Source organism: Vipera ursinii (genome assembly GCF_947247035.1).
Source record: "Vipera ursinii genome assembly, chromosome: 2".
NCBI classification, from domain to species: domain Eukaryota; kingdom Metazoa; phylum Chordata; class Lepidosauria; order Squamata; family Viperidae; genus Vipera; species Vipera ursinii.
The window spans coordinates 54,725,159-54,745,280 of record NC_139513.1 but is presented as its reverse complement, the minus strand read 5'-3'; the positions used below and the strand labels follow the sequence as shown (position 1 = coordinate 54,745,280).

The 20,122-nt window shown below is 37.8% G+C and overlaps 1 protein-coding gene and 1 long non-coding RNA gene across 2 annotated transcripts in view; one reads left to right on the top strand and one right to left on the bottom strand.

The window, feature by feature from the left end:
- Nucleotides 1-20,122, top strand: part of LOC310635416 — a 790,193-nt gene that overhangs the window by 478,755 nt on the left and 291,316 nt on the right. The gene's annotated exons all lie outside the window — the stretch shown is intronic.
- Nucleotides 11,054-20,122, bottom strand: part of EEFSEC (eukaryotic elongation factor, selenocysteine-tRNA specific) — a 164,941-nt gene continuing 155,872 nt past the window's right edge. The window contains exon 7 of the mRNA XM_083354325.1: nucleotides 11,054-12,426. Coding sequence (XP_083210451.1) covers nucleotides 12,242-12,426 — 185 coding nt within the window. The 3' untranslated portion in view covers nucleotides 11,054-12,241. The remainder of the gene's footprint in view (nucleotides 12,427-20,122) is intronic.

Here is a 20,122-nt window from a genome sequence, read left to right as displayed (position 1 = left end):
CACTAATCAAGCTGGAAGAGATTTATATGCATTATTCAGGGAATAGGCGATCTGGCAGAGAGAATGAAAGATGCCCACAGGTAGAAGGGGCACGCCAAAGTGCAGTGAAGGGGCAAGCCTGTAGACAGATGATCCTTCCATCACTACAGTTCCAACAACCTAATACACAGCATGTCCTGATTAAAATTCCTAATTAAAGAAAGAGAACAAGCCAGCAAAACTAATGCTGTAAATTAGCAAGCTTTATGTACCAACTGAAGAAGTCTTTGTTGCTTTTTCAAAGAGCATGCTGTGTTAGCATTTGAAGTAAATGATTCTGGACAAAGCTACCGTGCCTCCCACTCCTGGTACCCATTTCAGTAACTTGAGACAGATAGTGCTTTCCAAACAAATCTCTTTTGTCAGAGGGCAAGGTATCTCATAAAGCCTCCTCTTTCAGGCTGCCTAAAAACAACTCAAGCACACATCAAATCAAACAGGAACAAAACCTGGATACCAGACATCTTGCCCTCACTTCCAGCTTTCACTAGCTAACCATTAGTAGTCATTTAGCATATGTGTGTGTGTAGTCTAGCCAGGTATCTACTTGTAAGATTTGTCAGACAGGTTTTTCAGTATGCTAGGTAAAGGTAAAGGTTCCCCCGCACATGCGTGCTAGTCGTTTCCAACTCTAGGGGCCGGTGCTCATCTCTGTTTCAAAGCCAAAGAGCCAGCGCTTGTCCGGACGTCTCCATGGTCATGTGGCCGACATGACTAGACACCAAAGGCGCACGGAACGCTGTTACCTTCCCATTGTAGTGGTCCCTATTTTTCTACTTGCATTTTTATGTGCTTTCGAACTGCTAGGTTGGCAGAAGCTGGCACTCACTCTGTTACGCAGCACTGATCGACAAGCTCAGCGTCCTAACCGACTGAGCCATTACGTCCCTTTTCAGTATGCTATTGCCCCACATTTTTCATCAGGAATGAATTCACGACAATTATTCTCATTACACACACACACACACACAGACACACACACACACAATTTCTCAGAGTGACATTTATGTCTTCAAATCCAACCATTAGTCATATTTCTAGAGAATTCTGACTTTATCATGGACTATGAAACTACTTCATAGTCCCTGCTCCTGGTTGGCTTTTTCTAGAAAGGAGCAGTTAAAACACATCACGTTTGCTCAAACTGCAGTTCACTTAAACTGTAGGAGATGGCCAGGCTGAGGATGGAGTCATTAATACTCAAATTTGCTAATATGTGCCATTCATTTTTGCTGGACTTTTTGAATATAAATGTTACGACAGGAAATCATACTGCCCATCTACAGGCAGTAACCACAGCAGTGGCAGCTCATATTTGTGTAAAAAAAAATTTTTGGCTTGCTAACAAAGAATAAAGGGAGACCGATATAATCATTTCAAACTTATTTGTTCTCATCAGTCAGCCATACCCTTCTGAGATTCGAACCTGGGCCAACTGCATCTTAAGCAGTTGTTTTAACCCCTAGGCCACAGGCTCTCTCTCTCTCTTTGTTAGCTGAGAAGCAAGGGAGATATGTGTTAAATGTTTGTTAAGCATTCAGAATACACTTGCTTGGTCCCAGACACGGGACAAATCTTATTTCCTGTTTCAGCCTACCCCAAGGCTTGCTAACAAAGAATAAAGGGAGACCGATATGATCATTTCAAACTTATTTGTTCTCATCAGTCAGCCATACCCTTCTGAGATTCGAACCTGGGCCGATTGCACCTTAGGCAATTGTTCTAACCTTTAAACCACTGGCTCTTTCTCGCTTTGTTAGCTTAACACATATCTCCCTTGCTTCTCGGCCCAGGCTGACTGATGAGAACAAATAAGTTTGAAATGCATATCACTCTCCCTTTAATTCTTTGTTAGCAATCCAAAAAATTTACACACACACACACACACACACACACACACACAGCAAGCAAGCAAGCAAGCAATTAGTGACTTACTTTAATATCACTATATTAAATAATATGGATCAATGCATCAATTTTATATTGTTATAAAGAATATTCACATTGATATAAATATTGGAATTTGATGAATTGCTTCAGCTTTCATTATATAACCTCTATGCACTTATTTGAAGCAATAGTTGCCATTATTTGCTGTATAAATAGAAACATTTCTTCTCCTCTATTTCAGTCTTGCACTTAAGCATTTATCATGCAAATAATGCCAAACACTTAAGATGGCGCCTTCAAGAAAAAAAATATAACACCTGGAGTTTCTAATGCACAGGATTAATATTGCAGTACTCAGTTTAATCCATTCTTTTGTAAATACAGACTCTTCACTGGGAAGGCTCAAAACTCAGATTTTTTTTTTTAGACAAGGTAACTCACTGGGTCACTCCCTCTCAGCCCAATCTACCTGACAGGGGTGCTGTCATGGGGATAAAATGGAGTGAGATCCCCACAGAAGCTGCTTCAAGCTCCTGGAGGAAAGGCAGTATATCTGCCAAATAAGAGTTTGCTGGTTTAGTTATAAATATTTATATTTGAATTATTTTGAAGTATGAGGAGAATATATCTATTCTAGTGAACTACTGATTATAAGCCACTGGGTCCCATATGGATGGAAGAGGCATACAGTAATAATAGATAAGACCTTACAAAATAAGAGAAAGGGAGAGGGGGAGAATGGAACGGGGGGGGGGGAAATGTGACCTTTCTCCTAGTCTATAGACTCATGTTGCACATTGATACAGGATCATGAACAAACTGGATGGCCTTTCTCTATCTCCTCTTTCACCCAATAACACTAGAAGTGAGCAACTGATTCTTATGGAGTCACCAAGAACAGAGAAGCATTTACGTCCCAGAGTAATCAGAGGTGGCATTTCAGCACATGAAGGCAAAAAAAACAAACAAAAACCTTAAATGGCACCTGAATTTGAGATGAGTGGACATCAGTAATTTTAGCTATTTGATCAAAAGAGAAACATTGCATCAAGAAATGTTTATGAATCAAATCTATTTCTCCCCCCCCCGAAAAACATGTATCAGCTAGAATGAGATTTGTTTCTGCATCTTCAATATTCACATACTGTGTATCTTCAGATGGCTCAAAAGGGAATAGGATGCCATGAATGAAAATGTCCAGACGAAACCACTCCAAAAAACCTCATGGTACCTTTGCACAACAGTTTTATTGTTCAAGATATCCCCATCTACACAACTAATTCAAATTTGCGTTTTATCTTTTCTCTTTGAATCTGCAATCAAGTGGATAGCAAGGTGTTTTTTTTTCTTTTTTACACAAACAGACAATGAAAGTTTACAAACTCAGGTAGCAAAATTGTTGACAATTCCATAACAGAGACGAAGAGAACAAAAATAAAAGGAACACAAAGGAAACTACTAGGTGATGACCAACAATGTGTTAATTCCTAAGAGAAAATTTATTTGGAATCCAACCATTCTAGAATTTGGAGAGGAGGGTAAGAACTGCATTCCTGTATAAATGCAGAAGTATGCATACACTTAATAGGGTATGCATGAAATGAGAAGTAGTTGTTGAAAGGTAAAGAAAAAAAAAGGAAAAAAAACTGTCCACAGGATTCTCTATTCTTATTAATTTGTTCCATGCATTCTATGTTCTGATGGTAGAAGATTCAAAATGTTTTGATTATTGCATTAGAGGGAATAATAGAAGCTGTGGACAAGCCCCTTGTTCTCTTATTTTTTCAATATAAATTCACAAATGTATGGCCATAGCATGGCATCTATGGGTGGAAGAAAGGGCCAAATGACCAAATGTGTGTCATGGTATTGCAGTGTAAACACCATTCATTTTGTAATTACATGTGACATGCAAGTAGTGTGGATACCCATGGTCATAATATAATGTGAGTTCTATTTATACTGCAGCCTACTGAAAATTGGTCAAGAGAAGATTTTTAAACACGTTCAGAACCATTATTATCATGGGCTGCCCGGAGCTATTGAGAGTCAGGTAGCGTACAACTGTAAACAAATCTGTCTACTACTAAACTCATCTGGTTGTTTGTTTGTAACTTTCAGTTGGGAAAATAGTGCGTCCCTGGGCAACCATTTTTGAATCAATTTACCTTAAATGGGCTAATTTACAGAATGCATCCAAAATCCTGGATCCTTGATACCCATGGGATTGAAATTTGTCAAAGTTGTGACCGCTTAGCGCTGTCCATATGGCTATGTCACCGCAATCAGCCATGGTCATGTGACCATCATTTAGAACACTCCCTGCCAGCTTGTTTCAAGGAAAGTCATTGGAGAAGCTGGCAGGAAATTGATAGTGCTCCCACTCCTCTTTTGCCCACCCATGATCATACTATTTCTCTATTTAGGTCAGGAAATATCTCTGAAATGATAACCATCAGGTCACGGGTTATCTAGTTGTTGTTGTTATTGTTATTAAACAATAACAATACACATGGCATTAAACACAGTAAAGAGATTAACAGTGGATTCACTTCAGCATGTCCCATGGAAAATGGATAAATAGTGAAAACATCTCCATCAGTTTGAGGCTTCTTCCTAATGTATAATGCTTGCAACAACATTATGTTTTGTATTTGGTACTGCTTACATTTTTTTTTAAAAAAACCCTCTTATGTTTGTTGTTTGCTTGCATTTGACAACCATATAGCACAGTGCATATTTCTGCATTGAGTAATATACCTGAAAAGAAAGAGATGGGTGAATACACGCAAATCTTATGTTACAACTCATGAACTCTAACTTTCCTTTACCAAAGATGTTTTTAAAAGACCATAAAAATATCTGTCAGCATTTTTCTTATCTCCTACATAGTTCCCAGTCTTTGAACATGTGTTTAACTGATTTTCCTTCAGCCCCAACAAGAATTACAAGAAGAATAGAATCTTTCCCTGCTCTTTTATTGGTCCATTACTGTAGGCCCATAGTTTAGGAGCAAGTTCCTTGACATTTCCTTGGCCCCAATCTACATTTTTCTGGCACTGCGTGGGCATACCAATAAGACTTTCTGTACAGGATTGGGATTGATTGATGGTTCTTGCCTAGAGATTCCAGATTTGCTTACCCTCTGTTTGGTAGAATGTGGATGCCCACTCTATTATAGACTAAGAAAAACTCCCACTAGGTGTGGGAATTTTCCTTGTGTTGCTGGGATCTGTTTATTACACCTCAAAGTTTAATTCTTGGAGTAGTGAATGTAGCCGTCATATTCCACATGGAAAAGAACATGAAAATGAGAATCCCAATTAACCTCGACCTTAGAATAACAACAAAGCCCCCATGATTGTTTTATTTAAGGAGTTTGCTCCACAGCAAAGAAGACATTTTTTATGTGAGTAAATTAATTGCGATTGGAGGGACAAGAGTTCGTTTATCACTTATTTTGTTTTTTTGGATGGGGGAAGTCCAAAAACCTAGAAAACAACATACTGGAGAAAGCAACAATTTGTTGTAAATAAATCACACATTTTAGAAGCAAGGAGGAAGATGTGATTTTTCTTGTATTTAATTTGAGGGGTTGATGGGGAAGAGAACCACTTTTTAATAAGGTGGAGGATTTTTTTATTTTATTTTTTTGCAGTGGGTGTACAAGAACAAAATGCAATAAGATAACTGAATGCAGCTTATGCTCTTACTGTGCATAAACTGCAATACAGCAGGCCCAGCTGGTCCTTCTCAAATCTTCTCTCTGATTCCCAAGTCTTTGGAGCTAACGATGGGCCTGTGACAAACACACTGCACTCACATTCAAGCTTGGAGAAATTAAAAAAACAAGAAGGTAGCAGTTGAGACATGCTGGAACAAGAAATTGTGAAATATTCCATTTTCCTGAGTTTGGAGAACATTTTGGAACTCAAAGTGTGTAGTTCTGCGCTCAGAACACTTCAAACAGCCACTTCAGCTCATACCGTTTCACACCCCCTTCTGAATGGCTTTAAAGAGTGGCAGTTAGGAGTCTGTTCTCATAGCATTGTCCGTGATAACCAACACCTGACCACTCCAGCTCTTCTTTTTTCTCTCACATTGTGTACAAGCCAGGACTTGGCTTTTGTTACAAACGCAGTGCCCGAGGCACCATATTAATCACATCTTGTTTTCCAAGTGCAACTGTGGTGACTCAGATATGGAAGAGGCATCTTGCCTGGGCAGAAAGGAACTACCACATCCTATCCTTTGATCTAACTGTATTACACTTTCAGCTGATAAGAGAACAATGTGTCCCTTGGGAATCTTGAAGGGCTCCTAGATGGGGAAGCAACTCTGGTATAACAGACTTGCGGTTAAATATTTAAACTGAGGGAGCTGGGCATAAAAGGCCACAATATGGCAGGATTTGGATTTCCTTTCAGCCCCAATGCTTTACTAAATGGTGGCAAAATAAAGGGTGTTTTCCTGGCTACGTTGTTAAGTCACATTCCAGTTGCTACAACATTATTGAGTGTTACAAAGAGAACTGCAGCTCCAGCTTAAATATGATCAGCATGATTGTCATCAACCAACTGGGACAAACAGAGCTGGCAACGGAACTCTTTGGGATCATGCCCTTAAATGAAGCTTAAATAAATTCCACCAGAGGGGAGAAACTCCCTTCCTAGAAGCAACTTTATAAAGGTCACCCCACCCGACCCCATTCAACAGATACCTTCTTCTCCAACGAAGATGCTGCATTAAGCCCTGGGTATTGGTATCAATTTGTCATTCTCTGGCTTTTCTCAGTATCTGCTTCAAACCTTTTACTTTTGCAGTAATTACGGGTATTGTCTCCTGCAGCAGATGCTAGCGGTGCGACATGTTCCACAACATTTAATCCTTTCCCTTGCTGCCATTCTGGAGCTTCACGGCTTAATGAAACAAGAGTCAGTAGATCACAATATGACCCTGTTAATATTTTTAATGCCACTTTTACAAATTACACCATAATGCACCGATTACCAGGATGAAAGCAAAATCTCAGCTGCGTCTGTCTGGAGCCCAAATAAAAGAACATTTGAACATCTGTTCATTTTACAAATGTCTTTAAAAGCTTTGATTTTCTTGTAATCATTTGGTTCCACCATTTCACTTATTTTCTGAATGTATATCCAACAGCCTCAGGACAGTAGCCAGAGATCAGGGTAATAGTACATTATAATCAAAGTTCCTGGGTGCGTTTCTGTTTTTCTTTCAGAATTAACTACTGTAGATTGGAGTGGGGTGGGGTGGAGGAGAGAGAAACAGCTTTGTCTCCTTTATTAATTCAGAGTTCATAGTGGAAGAAGACAAAGTGAAATACTGAGATAGTTCAAAAGCAAAGATGTCTTTTTAAGGCAACTTAATGTATACTGTTTGTCTAGAACAGACATCTCAAACACAAGGCCCGGGGCCCGGATTCGGCCCGCAAAGTGGTTTCATGTGGCCCGCGAAGCCATCCTGGAAACAGTGAGGGAACGGCCCCCACTGCCTTGGCCCTGGCCCAGAGACCCTCCTTCTGCCAGAGACCCTCAGATCTCTCCCACTCCTGCCCAGGCCCCCATAGGCCCCCTTGATGCGTAGAGCTGGCCACGCCCACCCAGTAGGCTGCGCCCACCCTGGCCATACCCACCCAGCCCCCTGAGGGTAACCGCAATGCTGATGCGGCCCTCAATGAAATTGAGTTTGACACCCCTGGTCTAGAACTATTCCTGTTGCCCACAGTCCATTCAAAATGATATTAGATAGGGACACACACAAATAATACATTGAAATATGTCTACAAATGCCTTCTTTCCAGATGTTTGCACCAAAGGGCAAAATATGGCATTTTAAACATTGTCAGTTGCAGGGTCATTAGTGTTAGGAATAAAGTTTCCAAAAGAGCCAAACAAAGCAACAATTATTAAATCCTAGACTATCTAGAAGAGTAAAGGAGTGTGATGAAAGCAAGAAAAAAAGTAGGGGAAATAGAAAAACAGTGTTAAAGTGGAAGATAAGCATCTTATACAGTAGCTTCGGCACAAAGTGTTCCTGAGGCATCACAAGCTATAAAAGGAGAGGAAGCAAACCTGAATTAACCATTTTAACCTGCATTCATATGCACAGATAAATAAAATATAATGCACTGGACTTCCCGATTTATTATGTGTGAGCATCCACACACCTTTGGAAATGTTCAGTACGTTTTCTCTAGAACTGTTCCACTTTTAAACATGTGTAAAAGTGAGGGGAATGTAACTTTAGACCTTTTGAGCTTGGAGCCAATATAGCAGTAAGAAAAGAAAAAGCATGCAAAACAGTTTAGCTTTCTTCTTGGAGTAGCTGAATACCTTTGTAGGCCCAATCCAACAACTGGAGAGAAACGGAGAGGTGTCAGGAAAGGGCCAGCTGTTTTGAAACCAGAAGCTTTTCTTTTGGGACTGATTTATTTTATTTTATTTTATTTTATTTTTATTACATTTATATCCCGCCCTTCTCCGAAGACTCAGGGAGGCTTACAAGCTTAGCAGTAGCCTTCATTCTATGTATATGCCTGCTTGTTAGGGCTTTCACACACACACACACACACCCAGCGGCATTATTACAAAGTCAGCTTATTGCCCCCAACAGTCTGGGTCCTCATTTTACCTACCTCGGGAGGATGGAAGGCTGAGTCAACCTTGAGCCTGGTGGGATGCGAACCTGCACTAATTGCAGGCAGCTGGTGTTACTTAAGGAGGCATTAGCCCACTGCTCCACCAAACAACTGGGAAAAAGTCATGATGCTTTGGTTTTGGAACAAGGTTACTGCAGCAAAATTATTGCATGCACAAAGATGGAAAGATTCAGCATTACCTAAAATAGAGGTATTTTTTCAGCACTCTGCTTATGTTCAGAAGCACACCTTTTATCAAGAGCTCCTGCACAATTGGATTCATATCTACATAGCTGAATCTACAGCTTACCTTTATATTTTTATGTGGTTTGTTTTTCAGGGCCCTGAATGGCAAATCAAGCACCTATTATTCAGATTTTTAATGAAAATGTACCTCTTCACACCATCATTTTTGTAGGAATGTTATGGATACATGTGTGAGACCTTCTCCCTCCCACACTTGAAGGGGCTGGTAAGCAGGAATTCAAATTAAAGCTTCTGGACAGTCTCCATTTGAACACATTCAGTCCACCATCTCTTAGCAATTCTGTAACTGTTTTTCTATTATTTGTACATTGGAAGTTCTGTAAAAGATACTAAGCAACTAAATTATAAATAATAACTGAGACTATAGTAGGGAGATTACAGTTTTAATGAAACACTGGGGGTTAGTAGACTGTAACATATTAATTATAAGTAAAGGCTGGATGTCCAGAGTTCACATTCAGCTCAGCTCCTCTATGTTGCACATTTTATGCTTCTATTTATTTTGGAATCTGCACCTGGAATACCTGATTCTCTTCAGTTCCTTCCATCTTTATCTTATAATTGCTGGCTAGGTTAGTGACCATTTTCCACAATTAGGTTACAATTGGATAAGAGAGTCAAAGACTTACATTAAGTGGGCTGGAGATTTAAACCACTGTTGCCCCAGGAACATGTTTTAAAATATGTATTTTGCTGCCCAACGTATGTTCTCTGAGCAGCATATAATGAAATACAGGTAGTACTCAGTTTACAAGAAGTTGTTTAGTGATTATTTGAAGTTACAACAATGGCACTGGAAAACTGACTTATGACTGTTTTCACGCTTATGACTGTTGCAGCATCTCCATGGGTCAGGTGATCAAAAGTCAGACACTTGGCAACCGACTCGTATTTATGATGGTTGCAGTGTCCCAGGGTCATGTGATCACTTTTTGCAATCTTCTGACAAACAAAGTCAATGGGGAAGCCAGATTCATTTAACTAACTTAACAACTGCAGTGATTCACTTAACAACTGTGGGAAAGAAAGGTCATAAAATGGAGGAAAAAACTCCATAACTGTCTGACCTAGCAACAGAAATTATGGGCTCATTTGTGGTCATAAATTGAGGACTACTTGTGTTACACTTTTAATTGGTAAATAAAGATACTGGCATGAAAAAAGGGTTGTGGGCAGTGGTGGGATTCAGCCAGTTTGCACCAGTTCGGCAGAATTGGTAACTAGTTTTTGGTTGCCCAGGCCCAGGATGGACTTCCGGAGGCGGCATCCACACAGAGAACCGGTTGTTCACATGTTTGAATCCCACCATTGGTTGTGGGTATTATTGACAATACATGTACTTGCTCACTTTTCTATGTTCATGGATATGCATATATGAAAACTCTATTAAAAGGGCTATTTATGCTTTATGAAAAAAAAGATTAGAAGTCGTGGCGTAATGGAAATTATAATCCGATCTGGGTCACCTGGCAAACACCGAAAATTGCTGGGAAGGCTTCTGATATGAAAATAAAATGTCTATTTTCCTCTACAACTTTTATTTATGTACCTCTGAATAGCAGAAGCTACTCATTCAATAACTAAATGTTGAATTACTTATAGATTATACTAAAAGTATAGCCCATAATTCTAGGGGTTGTAACTAAAACTTCAGCTGGAACTCACTCAGCAGAAATCACCCAAGTTTATCACTCAAGCTTTAGGTAATGATTTAAAAGTGTCCATTGCTTAGTTTAAAGGAATCCAAACCAAGTTAGGTTAGATAGCAAAATCTATCATGCAAGGCTACAATATAGAATTCCTCATTTCCAGATTTTTTTCCCTATAGCCTCCCTATCAAGTCTTTCATCATGTAGAGCAATTGAAAATGGAATAGTTCTTAATATTCAGGAGAGCTTTCTTGCTTTTATCTGAAATTCATCCTTGTCTCTATTACTATTTTATTTATGTATTATATTTATACCCTACTTTACTTTTTGAAACAGTCCAGTCAACCTATGGCAATACCTTATATAATTTTAACTTTAGGTTAAGGTTTTAAGATTATGTCATCAGAAGAAAAATACAGGACTGTGACCTTTTGAATAAAAGGTGGAGTAAAAGTGGTAAAAAAGACCACTCAATACATTACCTCTCCCCCCATAAAAACCCTAGAAAAAAGTCACAATAAATAGCAACCATAAACATCCCAAACTGTCTTTATTGCTCTTTTATGCGTGACATTTTCCCCATCGGAAATATACAAAACATTCAGAAATTAATTTTAGTAATGTAAAGAATTTTATATGCAACAGTTATTAGAAATTAGCTCTCATTTCTTAAATTGGCAAAACTCTAAGAAAGCATGTAAATTATGATAACTAATACTCCTAAGTTTAATGGGCAACAAAAAAAATCCACCTTCTGGGATCTATCTCTGACCAGAGAAATCCTCCAAAATTTAGTTAATATCCAGTAGACTCCAAAGCCTAAACGCTGACCTTGCTCCACTTTCTAAATATGGTTGATCTTGGATTTTCCCTTCCAATTTTTGGTTTTGCTAGAGATTAAGTGATTTTGTATGGGGAGAGAAAAGGGGAACTCAAACTGGGACTTAATAAGTTTTAAAAGTATACTTTACTATTGTTTCAGCAAAATAAAACTAATAAACAAGTAAAAAAAACCTTTTAATAATTTGTTATTTTGGTAATAAACATGAAGATGTTTCTGTGATGTTGAATAGTATTTATTTTATTCAGGGAAATGACCAGAGAGATTTTATTCTTCTCTCAATTTTTTTTGGAATGGGGAGAGAAAAAAAAAGAAAGATTAATTTCACATTTACATAGGTGTACATGCAAACATTTATTCAAGCCATTGTGAGCCACGAAACAGTAAAGTTAATGATATGCCATGAAATTATGTACATCCCTGAAGATGTTTTGAAACTGAAGCCAGTTAAAATATTACTCAAAATACAAACTTCATTCACAAAATAACCCTTGCCCTATAACTTGTGTATTTTTGTATTTTTGAACATATAAGAATGTAAACAATTTAATTTCAGATGTATTTGCATTTCACTTTTCATCAAGTTTTCCATTTATTTTGTTTATTGACACAATAATAATACGCAATTATCAAAAATATGAAAAGGTTTACATAGAATATATTAATATGAAAACATTTCTACTACCTGCAAAAGAGTATCATGTACCTGTACCTATACCACAACAGGCTGGAACTGGAAAGCATGATGGAGGGAAGAAGGGGAAAGGCAGAGGTAGGGAGAGAGAAAGAGAGAGAGAGAGAGAGAGGGAATGAGAGAGAGAGAGAAAGAGAGAAAGTATGTGAACAGTGTATGGAACCCGCCATCAAGCCATTTTGGTGTTCAAACATGGCTCAAGACTGAATCATTTTTTTCTGTGAATCAAAGACGTATCTTTTAAAAAAAAGAGTGATATGAACAGGATGAGCAGAATCCACCTTGTTACTTTCATCCTCTTTTGCTGAATCTCCCTTCCCTGCCTTGGGCTTCTTCTTAGAAATGGCAGTCAGAAGTGCCTTTGTTTCTGGCTTCACCCCATCTGAAAAGATTTGTTAAAAAAACATATTAGAAAGGAAACATCTCCAGGCAGCCATCTCAAAATCTTACAGTGGTTTGGATATGAGCTCCATATCCAAATTATTTGCAGGATTGCACAGCATCCACAGCAAGAACAGCACTGCAGAAAACCCAGGAAAATGGACAAATCTGGGTTAGGACGCTAAGTTTGTCGGTCAGAAGGTCGGCAGTTTGGCGGGTCGAATCCCGTGTGACACATAACAGAGGGAGCGCCTGTTACTCGTCCCAGCTTCTGCCAACCTAGCAATTCGAAAGCACGTAAAAATGCAAGTAGAAAAATAGGGACCATTACGGTGGGAAGGTAACAGCGTTCTGTGTGCCTTTGGTGTCTAGTCATGCCGGCCACATGACCATGCAGACGTCCTCGGACAAGCGCTGGCTCTTCAACTTTGAAACGGAGATGAGCACCAGCCCCTAGAGTCGGAAACGACTAGCACACATGTGCGGGGGAACCTTTACCTTTACCATCTATTACCATTGATCTGCAGGATAAATATGTCAACTTTCTGAATACAGGTTGCCTACCTTATATATAGAATAGTTTATATTTAAGTGGTGACAGTAAGGAGAATTATTTTTTTTAAGTTCAAACATTTTATTGGCAAATAAAGATTAAAATAAAATATGCTACTCAAGAACCTTTCTTTTAAATGTCTTTATTTAACTTGTTACATTTGAGATTAATATGTGGGGAGCATGGGTAATCTGAATCAAAACAAAAACAGTTAACTGCTATTCAGGGCTTGGCAATGTTTTGGCCAAGTTGCTAGCAGAGATTTCCTTAAAAGCATATTCAGTCCCACCTGGCTACATATTCTGCAAATGTAGGTATTGGGCAGTAAGCCAATTTTAGCTCAGGTATTTCTAACCTGTGGTGTCACATAACCTTATCTCAAACACTTAATCAGTTTCTCTCCTCTCATATTGAAATACAGAGACAGTTTCTTATAACATGGCCCAACAATAAGATTGAGATGTTTATGATTTACTGGAGACAGGTCGTCTACATTCACAGGTCGTCTACATGCACAGGTCATCTGTTCCACTGCAGACAACCTAAAGGGCCATTCACAGTTAATTGTGAATTGATTCAGCACCAGAATATACGTATAATATATGAATGCACCTGGAATTCAAATTTTTAAAATAGTAAGGATGAATATGGATGGGCAGCACTATATATAGATGACTTCCAAGGTCCCTTCCAACATCATCATCATATTATTATTATTAATATTATTAATATTATTATTATTATTAGTCCACCACAAGGTAGGGACAGCATATTACAAAGGCCTAACTAAGAAGAAACAGGACACGAAATGTAGTCCTTTTTGTTCCTAATATTTAAGAGATTTTTCCAGATATGATTCAACACTTCCTCATAGTTCCCTACCTTATGAAATATGATCATGTAAGTCAAACTCCCACCTGATTCAAGCATGATTTTGCAAGAGGAAAAGTAAATATTACTAGAAAAGTTGCATAGCCAGTTAACATAGTGAATTTTAATGTGGACATCTAAGATATGGTTCTGAGTTAATCTGACAAAAGCTACATTACTTAAAATGTAAAATGTTAATACAGCAAACTTAGTATAAGGAATTATTGGTCTGGTCATTATAATTGGCTGCTGCTCTCCTTTGTCGGTATTATCAACTTAACTTGTGAAATAATCTTCAGATCAGCTGTTAAGTAAGATCTAAATAATTTTTTTTTACGAACTTTTTCAAATTACAGCATTTCAAGTCACCAAGTTGTTTTTTTTAAAAATAATATTAGATTCAATACTGAAGTAATCAGTTCTATATGTATTATGCTTTTCTATCAAGAGGGCAGTTAATGTCTTATGTCCATATTCAGAAGTGTGAAAGCTTCTTATATGAGTTTATAAGAGCTGGGGGAAATATTTCATCCCAACAATGTAAAAGATAATGTTTTTATAGATTGTTGTATACTCCAAATACGTAAGTTGTTTAACATCTGAACAGGGCTTCAAAAAGGCTTCTCCGTGTATTTTAGGAAACCATTATAATATTTAACTGCAATGTTTGAGTAGGTTTCTTTTTGTATTGTTTAAAGAACAAACACTGGAGATTTTAAGCACTTAGCTCAGAGATTTAAATACTTATTTTAGTAAATAATTTAATATATTTAGATGTAATTTAATTTAAATTTCTAATCAAAGATACACTGAATGCTAACTGTTAGAATCTTGGTAACTCCTCTGTCCACTTATGAATACCATATTTCTCCCTTTCCTTGTTTGTTCAATCTTGTTTCTCTGCTTTAGAAATGATCATTTTTAAAAAAAGAAATGTAAAAGGAAAAAAAAACCCGAGAGGCTCACTCACCCTCTCGGTCTTCAAAGACTTATGAAATGCCAGCAGAGTCAGGCCCAAATGTATGTGGGGGCGAGGGTGTTGTTGCTGCTGCTATCTTTGCAAGCTAGCTTGGCCAGATGTATGTTCGCTTTATCTTCTTACTTAATCCACTCACCTCACTGTTAAAGAATTGTTGTGCAGGCCAACAGAGCTAAAACATTATTTTCAATTGTTAACTAAAAATAATCTCAAATACTTGGCAGCATGTAGCTGCACACAATGGATGTGGAATTAAGACTCAGCATAAAGCGGTACACTCTTGTTAAAGCAACTTATTTACCTAGAACTTTATCAGGAGCGTCACATCTCATACAAAGTGTAGGCAGACTACCTCAATATTAATATATATTAATAACAATAATGTATTAAACTGATATCACCTGACTCCAACTCTGAATGGTTTAAATTATTAAAACTTTTAAAAACAAGAAAACAATACAAATGTGTTAGTATCCACTTATTCTGATTAAGCCAGTTCTCACATGTGAATATTAGAGGGTGTGTGTGTGTGTGTGTGTGTGTGTGTAACAAAATCATCCATCCATCTATCTATCCATCGTGTAATTATTTGTATAACTAAGTTATAATGGTTGTTTGAAATGTGAACAGTTATGTACACCAGGGCTTTTCAACCAGTGGTATGGGTACATTGGCACCTGGCAGGTGGTACGTGATCATCCTAGAAAAGTGGTAGCGGGGGAGTGGAATGAGCTAAACCAGTGGCAGCACTGCACAAGCCTGAGTGAGAGATGGCTGGAGCTGCAGGGCTGTCAGGGCTAAGTGGAAGCGCCAGGATCAGCGCTTCTTCGGGGCTGTCAGGGCTCAGTGGAACGGCCAGGATCAGCGGCAGTCTCCAGCTGGAGCTCGGCGCTGATCCTGGCACTTCTGAGCTCAGAAGAAGCGCTGATCAGCTGTAATGTTGCAGCATCCCCAGGGTCTTGTGATTTACATTCAGATGCTTGGCAACTGATTCATATTTATGATGGTCACAGTGTTCCGGGGTCACGTGAAGTGACCAAAATCTGCTGCAACCACCCAGAGATGGGGAATAAAACCAAAAACTCCCCACCCCACCCCCACTGCCAATCCTCAACAGAAATGCTCAAAACAATGAAAACCTCGGACAGGCGGAAAAGCGCCACTGGGCGGGCAGGCAGGTGTCTTGCTCGGCTGTGGCTTGGGGTGCACTTTTTTCAATGTCATTGTAATTTCGAACAGTCACTAAGCGAACTGTTGTAAGTTGAGGACTACCTATACTTCATCATTTTTTCCTTTTTACTGGTGGTACTCAGATGTTGCCATATCCTAAACAATGGGTGAAAAGGTTGAAAAGCCCTGATGTATACTACTGAGACTAATCTGATTGTGATGGGGGAAATTTGACTGAATACATAAATAAATAAATAAATTTACAGAGAGATATTTATATACATCTTACTTTTCCAAATATTCAAAGCAGTTTGCAACAAAATCTATTGATCAAATCCTCCCAAAAGCCTGCTCCTTCTTAAAAGTAAATTTAAAAAACTAAACGCCCCAGTCTGTATTTCCGTTATACTGTATTAACTCTTATCTATTATGATTCCTAACTATTGATTTACACAGATGAATATTCTTTGTGTGAAGAACATTTATAGGAAGGAGATGCTCATCTTTGTAAGGAAGTTTACACAGGAAGCTCTATAAGCCTTAAACAGGACTACAAAGTAGTTTCTACTCAGTTCCAAACAAGTACTTCACAGCATGCAAAAGCACAAGCATAGCACCTGCCTCCATCTCATTAAAGCAGCAGTGTCTTCTCACAGAATCATGAGACAATTTGGAAAAAAAGGCAGTGCTGCATTAAGGAACTGTGCAGAGGCATTTCATTCCAGCCTTGTGTACCCTAACTTTTGGAAACAAACTAAAGCACGGTACCCCTGTACTTAAACAGAAACTTAAATTATTCCCAGCAGTAACCATTCAAACAGCATCAGAACAACTATACAATTATAATCACTCATTCGACACCGCTTTACACAGAGAAGGAGCAGACAGAGCAAAAAGAAAGAAGTAAAAAGGACAGGGGAACCAAGCTTTACAAAAGCATAATCATATTAAACTTTGGAGGGGGGAAAAAGAGAAGAAATAGAAGCCAAAGAGCATTTTGATTGCAAATTTGTATCCTTTTGAGCAGAGAATTATCTCCAAGGCATTTGTAGCTGGGAAATAAAAAAAAAAAATATGGTAGGTAGCTAACCAAGTGGAATCGTGGGCTGCCAGCCAAAAGCAGCTCAGGTATTACTGCTAGGTATTTAAATTACTTAATCAAATCCCCAGGCCCTTATTCTGCAAACTGATTAGGTAGTTGCTGGCATCACACCCTGACAAATGGCACGGTGGGGTTTTTTTTTCACTCTGGTGCCAGGAGGTCTATGGGCTGAAGAGGCTCTGTGACACAGGCAGAGCACAAAGAGGGAAAGCACAAGCAGACAGGCTGGGAGCCACAATCTAGGTTTCATCTACCTCGGTGGATTTCTCGTATTACACACAATGCATACTTTACATTTTACAAGACCAAGGAAATGAAGGAAAATATATCTTTCACCAAATAAGACATCAGCCCCTTAATAACTGAAATGACGGATATTTTTAGATGGAGGTCTAGTTTAACTTACTTACATTAAGAGTCTAATCTCTTCGGAACAATGACGGTGTAAGCTTGAATAAATAGTAAGAAATCTGTTCCATTAATTAAGTGCTGCCTGTACTACTCAGATTTGTAACAAATGTTAATAGATTTCTCTCCCTTTTCTCTGTTGGACAATTACTTTATTTTGCCAACTTGCTAATGGATTAAATTGAAAAGGTCTGTGTGTTTAAAAAGAAAGGGATTGTGTGTGAGAAAGAAAAGACTTTAGCTTCAAAGTTACAATAGGCAAGTGGCCCACACTGCTCAGAAATACCTCTGTGTGTGTGTGTGTGTGTAGTGCTCTAGGGCCAAGGGAAGAACAGGAAGTTTAACTAACCAATCACCTACAATTTACTTAACAAGTTTATTGTAGTGTCCCCCATTCTTTTATTAACTAGATATAAAAACAAAAAGAATACACAAAGAAGGAAAAAGGATTTTTATTCTAGCTTTATGGCATAAATTCTATACGTAGAAAGAAATTTCTGTTACTCCTATCATCAACTTACTTGCTCATGGTCTGCTCACTTTTCCTCAAATAAGTTGTGCATTAGCTTTGAACTAATTTGCAAACAATAATATACTTATACATTGCTATGCCCATTGAAGTATTATTTATGTTTCCTACAAGCCATCATTTATGTTTTGCAATGATCTTCCTACTGTTGCATTGTATCCAAAGCAAGTAAACACACTGGCTTTGTGCCGTAGTTTGAACATCTGAAAGTAGAAACATCCACCTAGGATACTAATTAGTATATATTACATAGTCTATTTAAGTATTAGATTTACTTATTTCACTGGGAAAATCAAACCTGCACTAAAAAAAATAATTCCAATCGGGATTAATGTAAGAAAATAGTTAAAGCTGTGTAACTTTTTCCCAATACAAGTAAACTAAGTTTAGTTCAGCACTTAATTTCTTCTTTGAAAATCAGTTGAAGCATAGATTTCTATAGCGGCAATTCCATTTTTCTTCTCTATGCAATCAGTAATTTGGTATTCAAATTACACACAACAAAGCATAGGATTTTATTTCTTCGGGGAACAAACTGAAAGAAACGCAGGTTGCTTTTAATCATTTTACTGTTCTACCTGCTACTAACTACTGCCAATTTGTTCATATCTTCCTAATCAAGTCTAGCAGAAAAATCCAACAGCAGCTAATATTGGGCATCAATTGAGTCTTGATACTTTTACTTTTAAATTCGTGGAGAACTTAAACAATGTGTGCATGTAAATAAACACCTACACACACACACACACACACACACACACACACACACAGTTTATTTAAGCAAATAGGTTTTATCTGTAAAATGGGGAAAGCAGCCTTTTGGCAGCCAGGGACCACACTATGTTATCTTGTTTGGCTTCTGAAGATCACTGATAGCATCAGAAAAGGCTATAACTGATTTTTTCTGGGGGGTTTTTTTCTTACAGTCACAGAGAGGAAGAATTGGAGAACTGAATTTTATAAGCACATCCTCAATTGCTTATAAATAAAGGATATAGGAAAATAAACATTTTAAAAAGTAGTCCCAAGGGCAACTGGACTTTTTCTTTGAAGACATTTCACTTCTCATCCAAGAAGCTTCTTCAGCTCTCTTTTTAAAAAGTAGCTTGCAAGGTTTGTGACTTGCCAAGTACCTGATGACTCGCTATAGTTGGGGACTCTTACAGTACCCACGACAAGCTGCAAAACGTGGCTGATGAGTTATATCCATCAAACTGAATCCCTCAAACTTATTGCTATCCAACTGAAGAACAACTGGGCTGTGCAGGCTTCAAAACTGATTTGAAAGAAATGCCTGCAAGTGGAAGCAGTGCAGCAGATGCATTTTTTCCAGCCTCTTGTCGAGTGTTGATGGGGGTGGGGATTCATATATATGAAACTGAGTTCTAAAGAAAACTGTTAGAAAAAACAGGTCTGTACATTGGCCATATCAAGTATCAGAGAATAAACAACACTACTTTTAATTATGATAATTCAAATTCACTTCTACTCATTTAGAAAGTTTTTTTCACCTCACGAGAATGAAAAAATTATAAAATTTGGAACAAGTTTTACCTATGGTGGGAACAGAAAGGAAGGACTTAATAGAGATATACAAGATGTTGAACTTACATAATATTAGAATAAGGCGGATGATAAGATCGAATATTGTATATAAATGATATGTATCTAAAATTTTTATAACATACAAAAAATGATGTAAGACAAGAAGGTATGTTAAGACTGATTACACCATGTCCAAAGTTTTTAAATATTTTAAACAATAAAATTCGTATTAAAACAAAAAAAGATTTTTTTTCATATTGAATGACTCCAAGCCAATGCATAAATAGAAAAGTCAACAAACTTTGTTGCATTCATACACCCCATTTATTTCTAATAGAAACAACCAAACAATGTGGAACTGGAGATATCGACAGGAAAATCAACAAAAGAATTAAGTTGTATATGCAAAATGCAAATGGTGGACAGATGTATGAACCAAAAGAGAAAACAGAGATAAACCTATTAATACAGATGGGAATGCTATTTTTTAACCATTTATCTTGAAAAGCTGCATGTGTAAATACAATTTTTTTGTACAGAG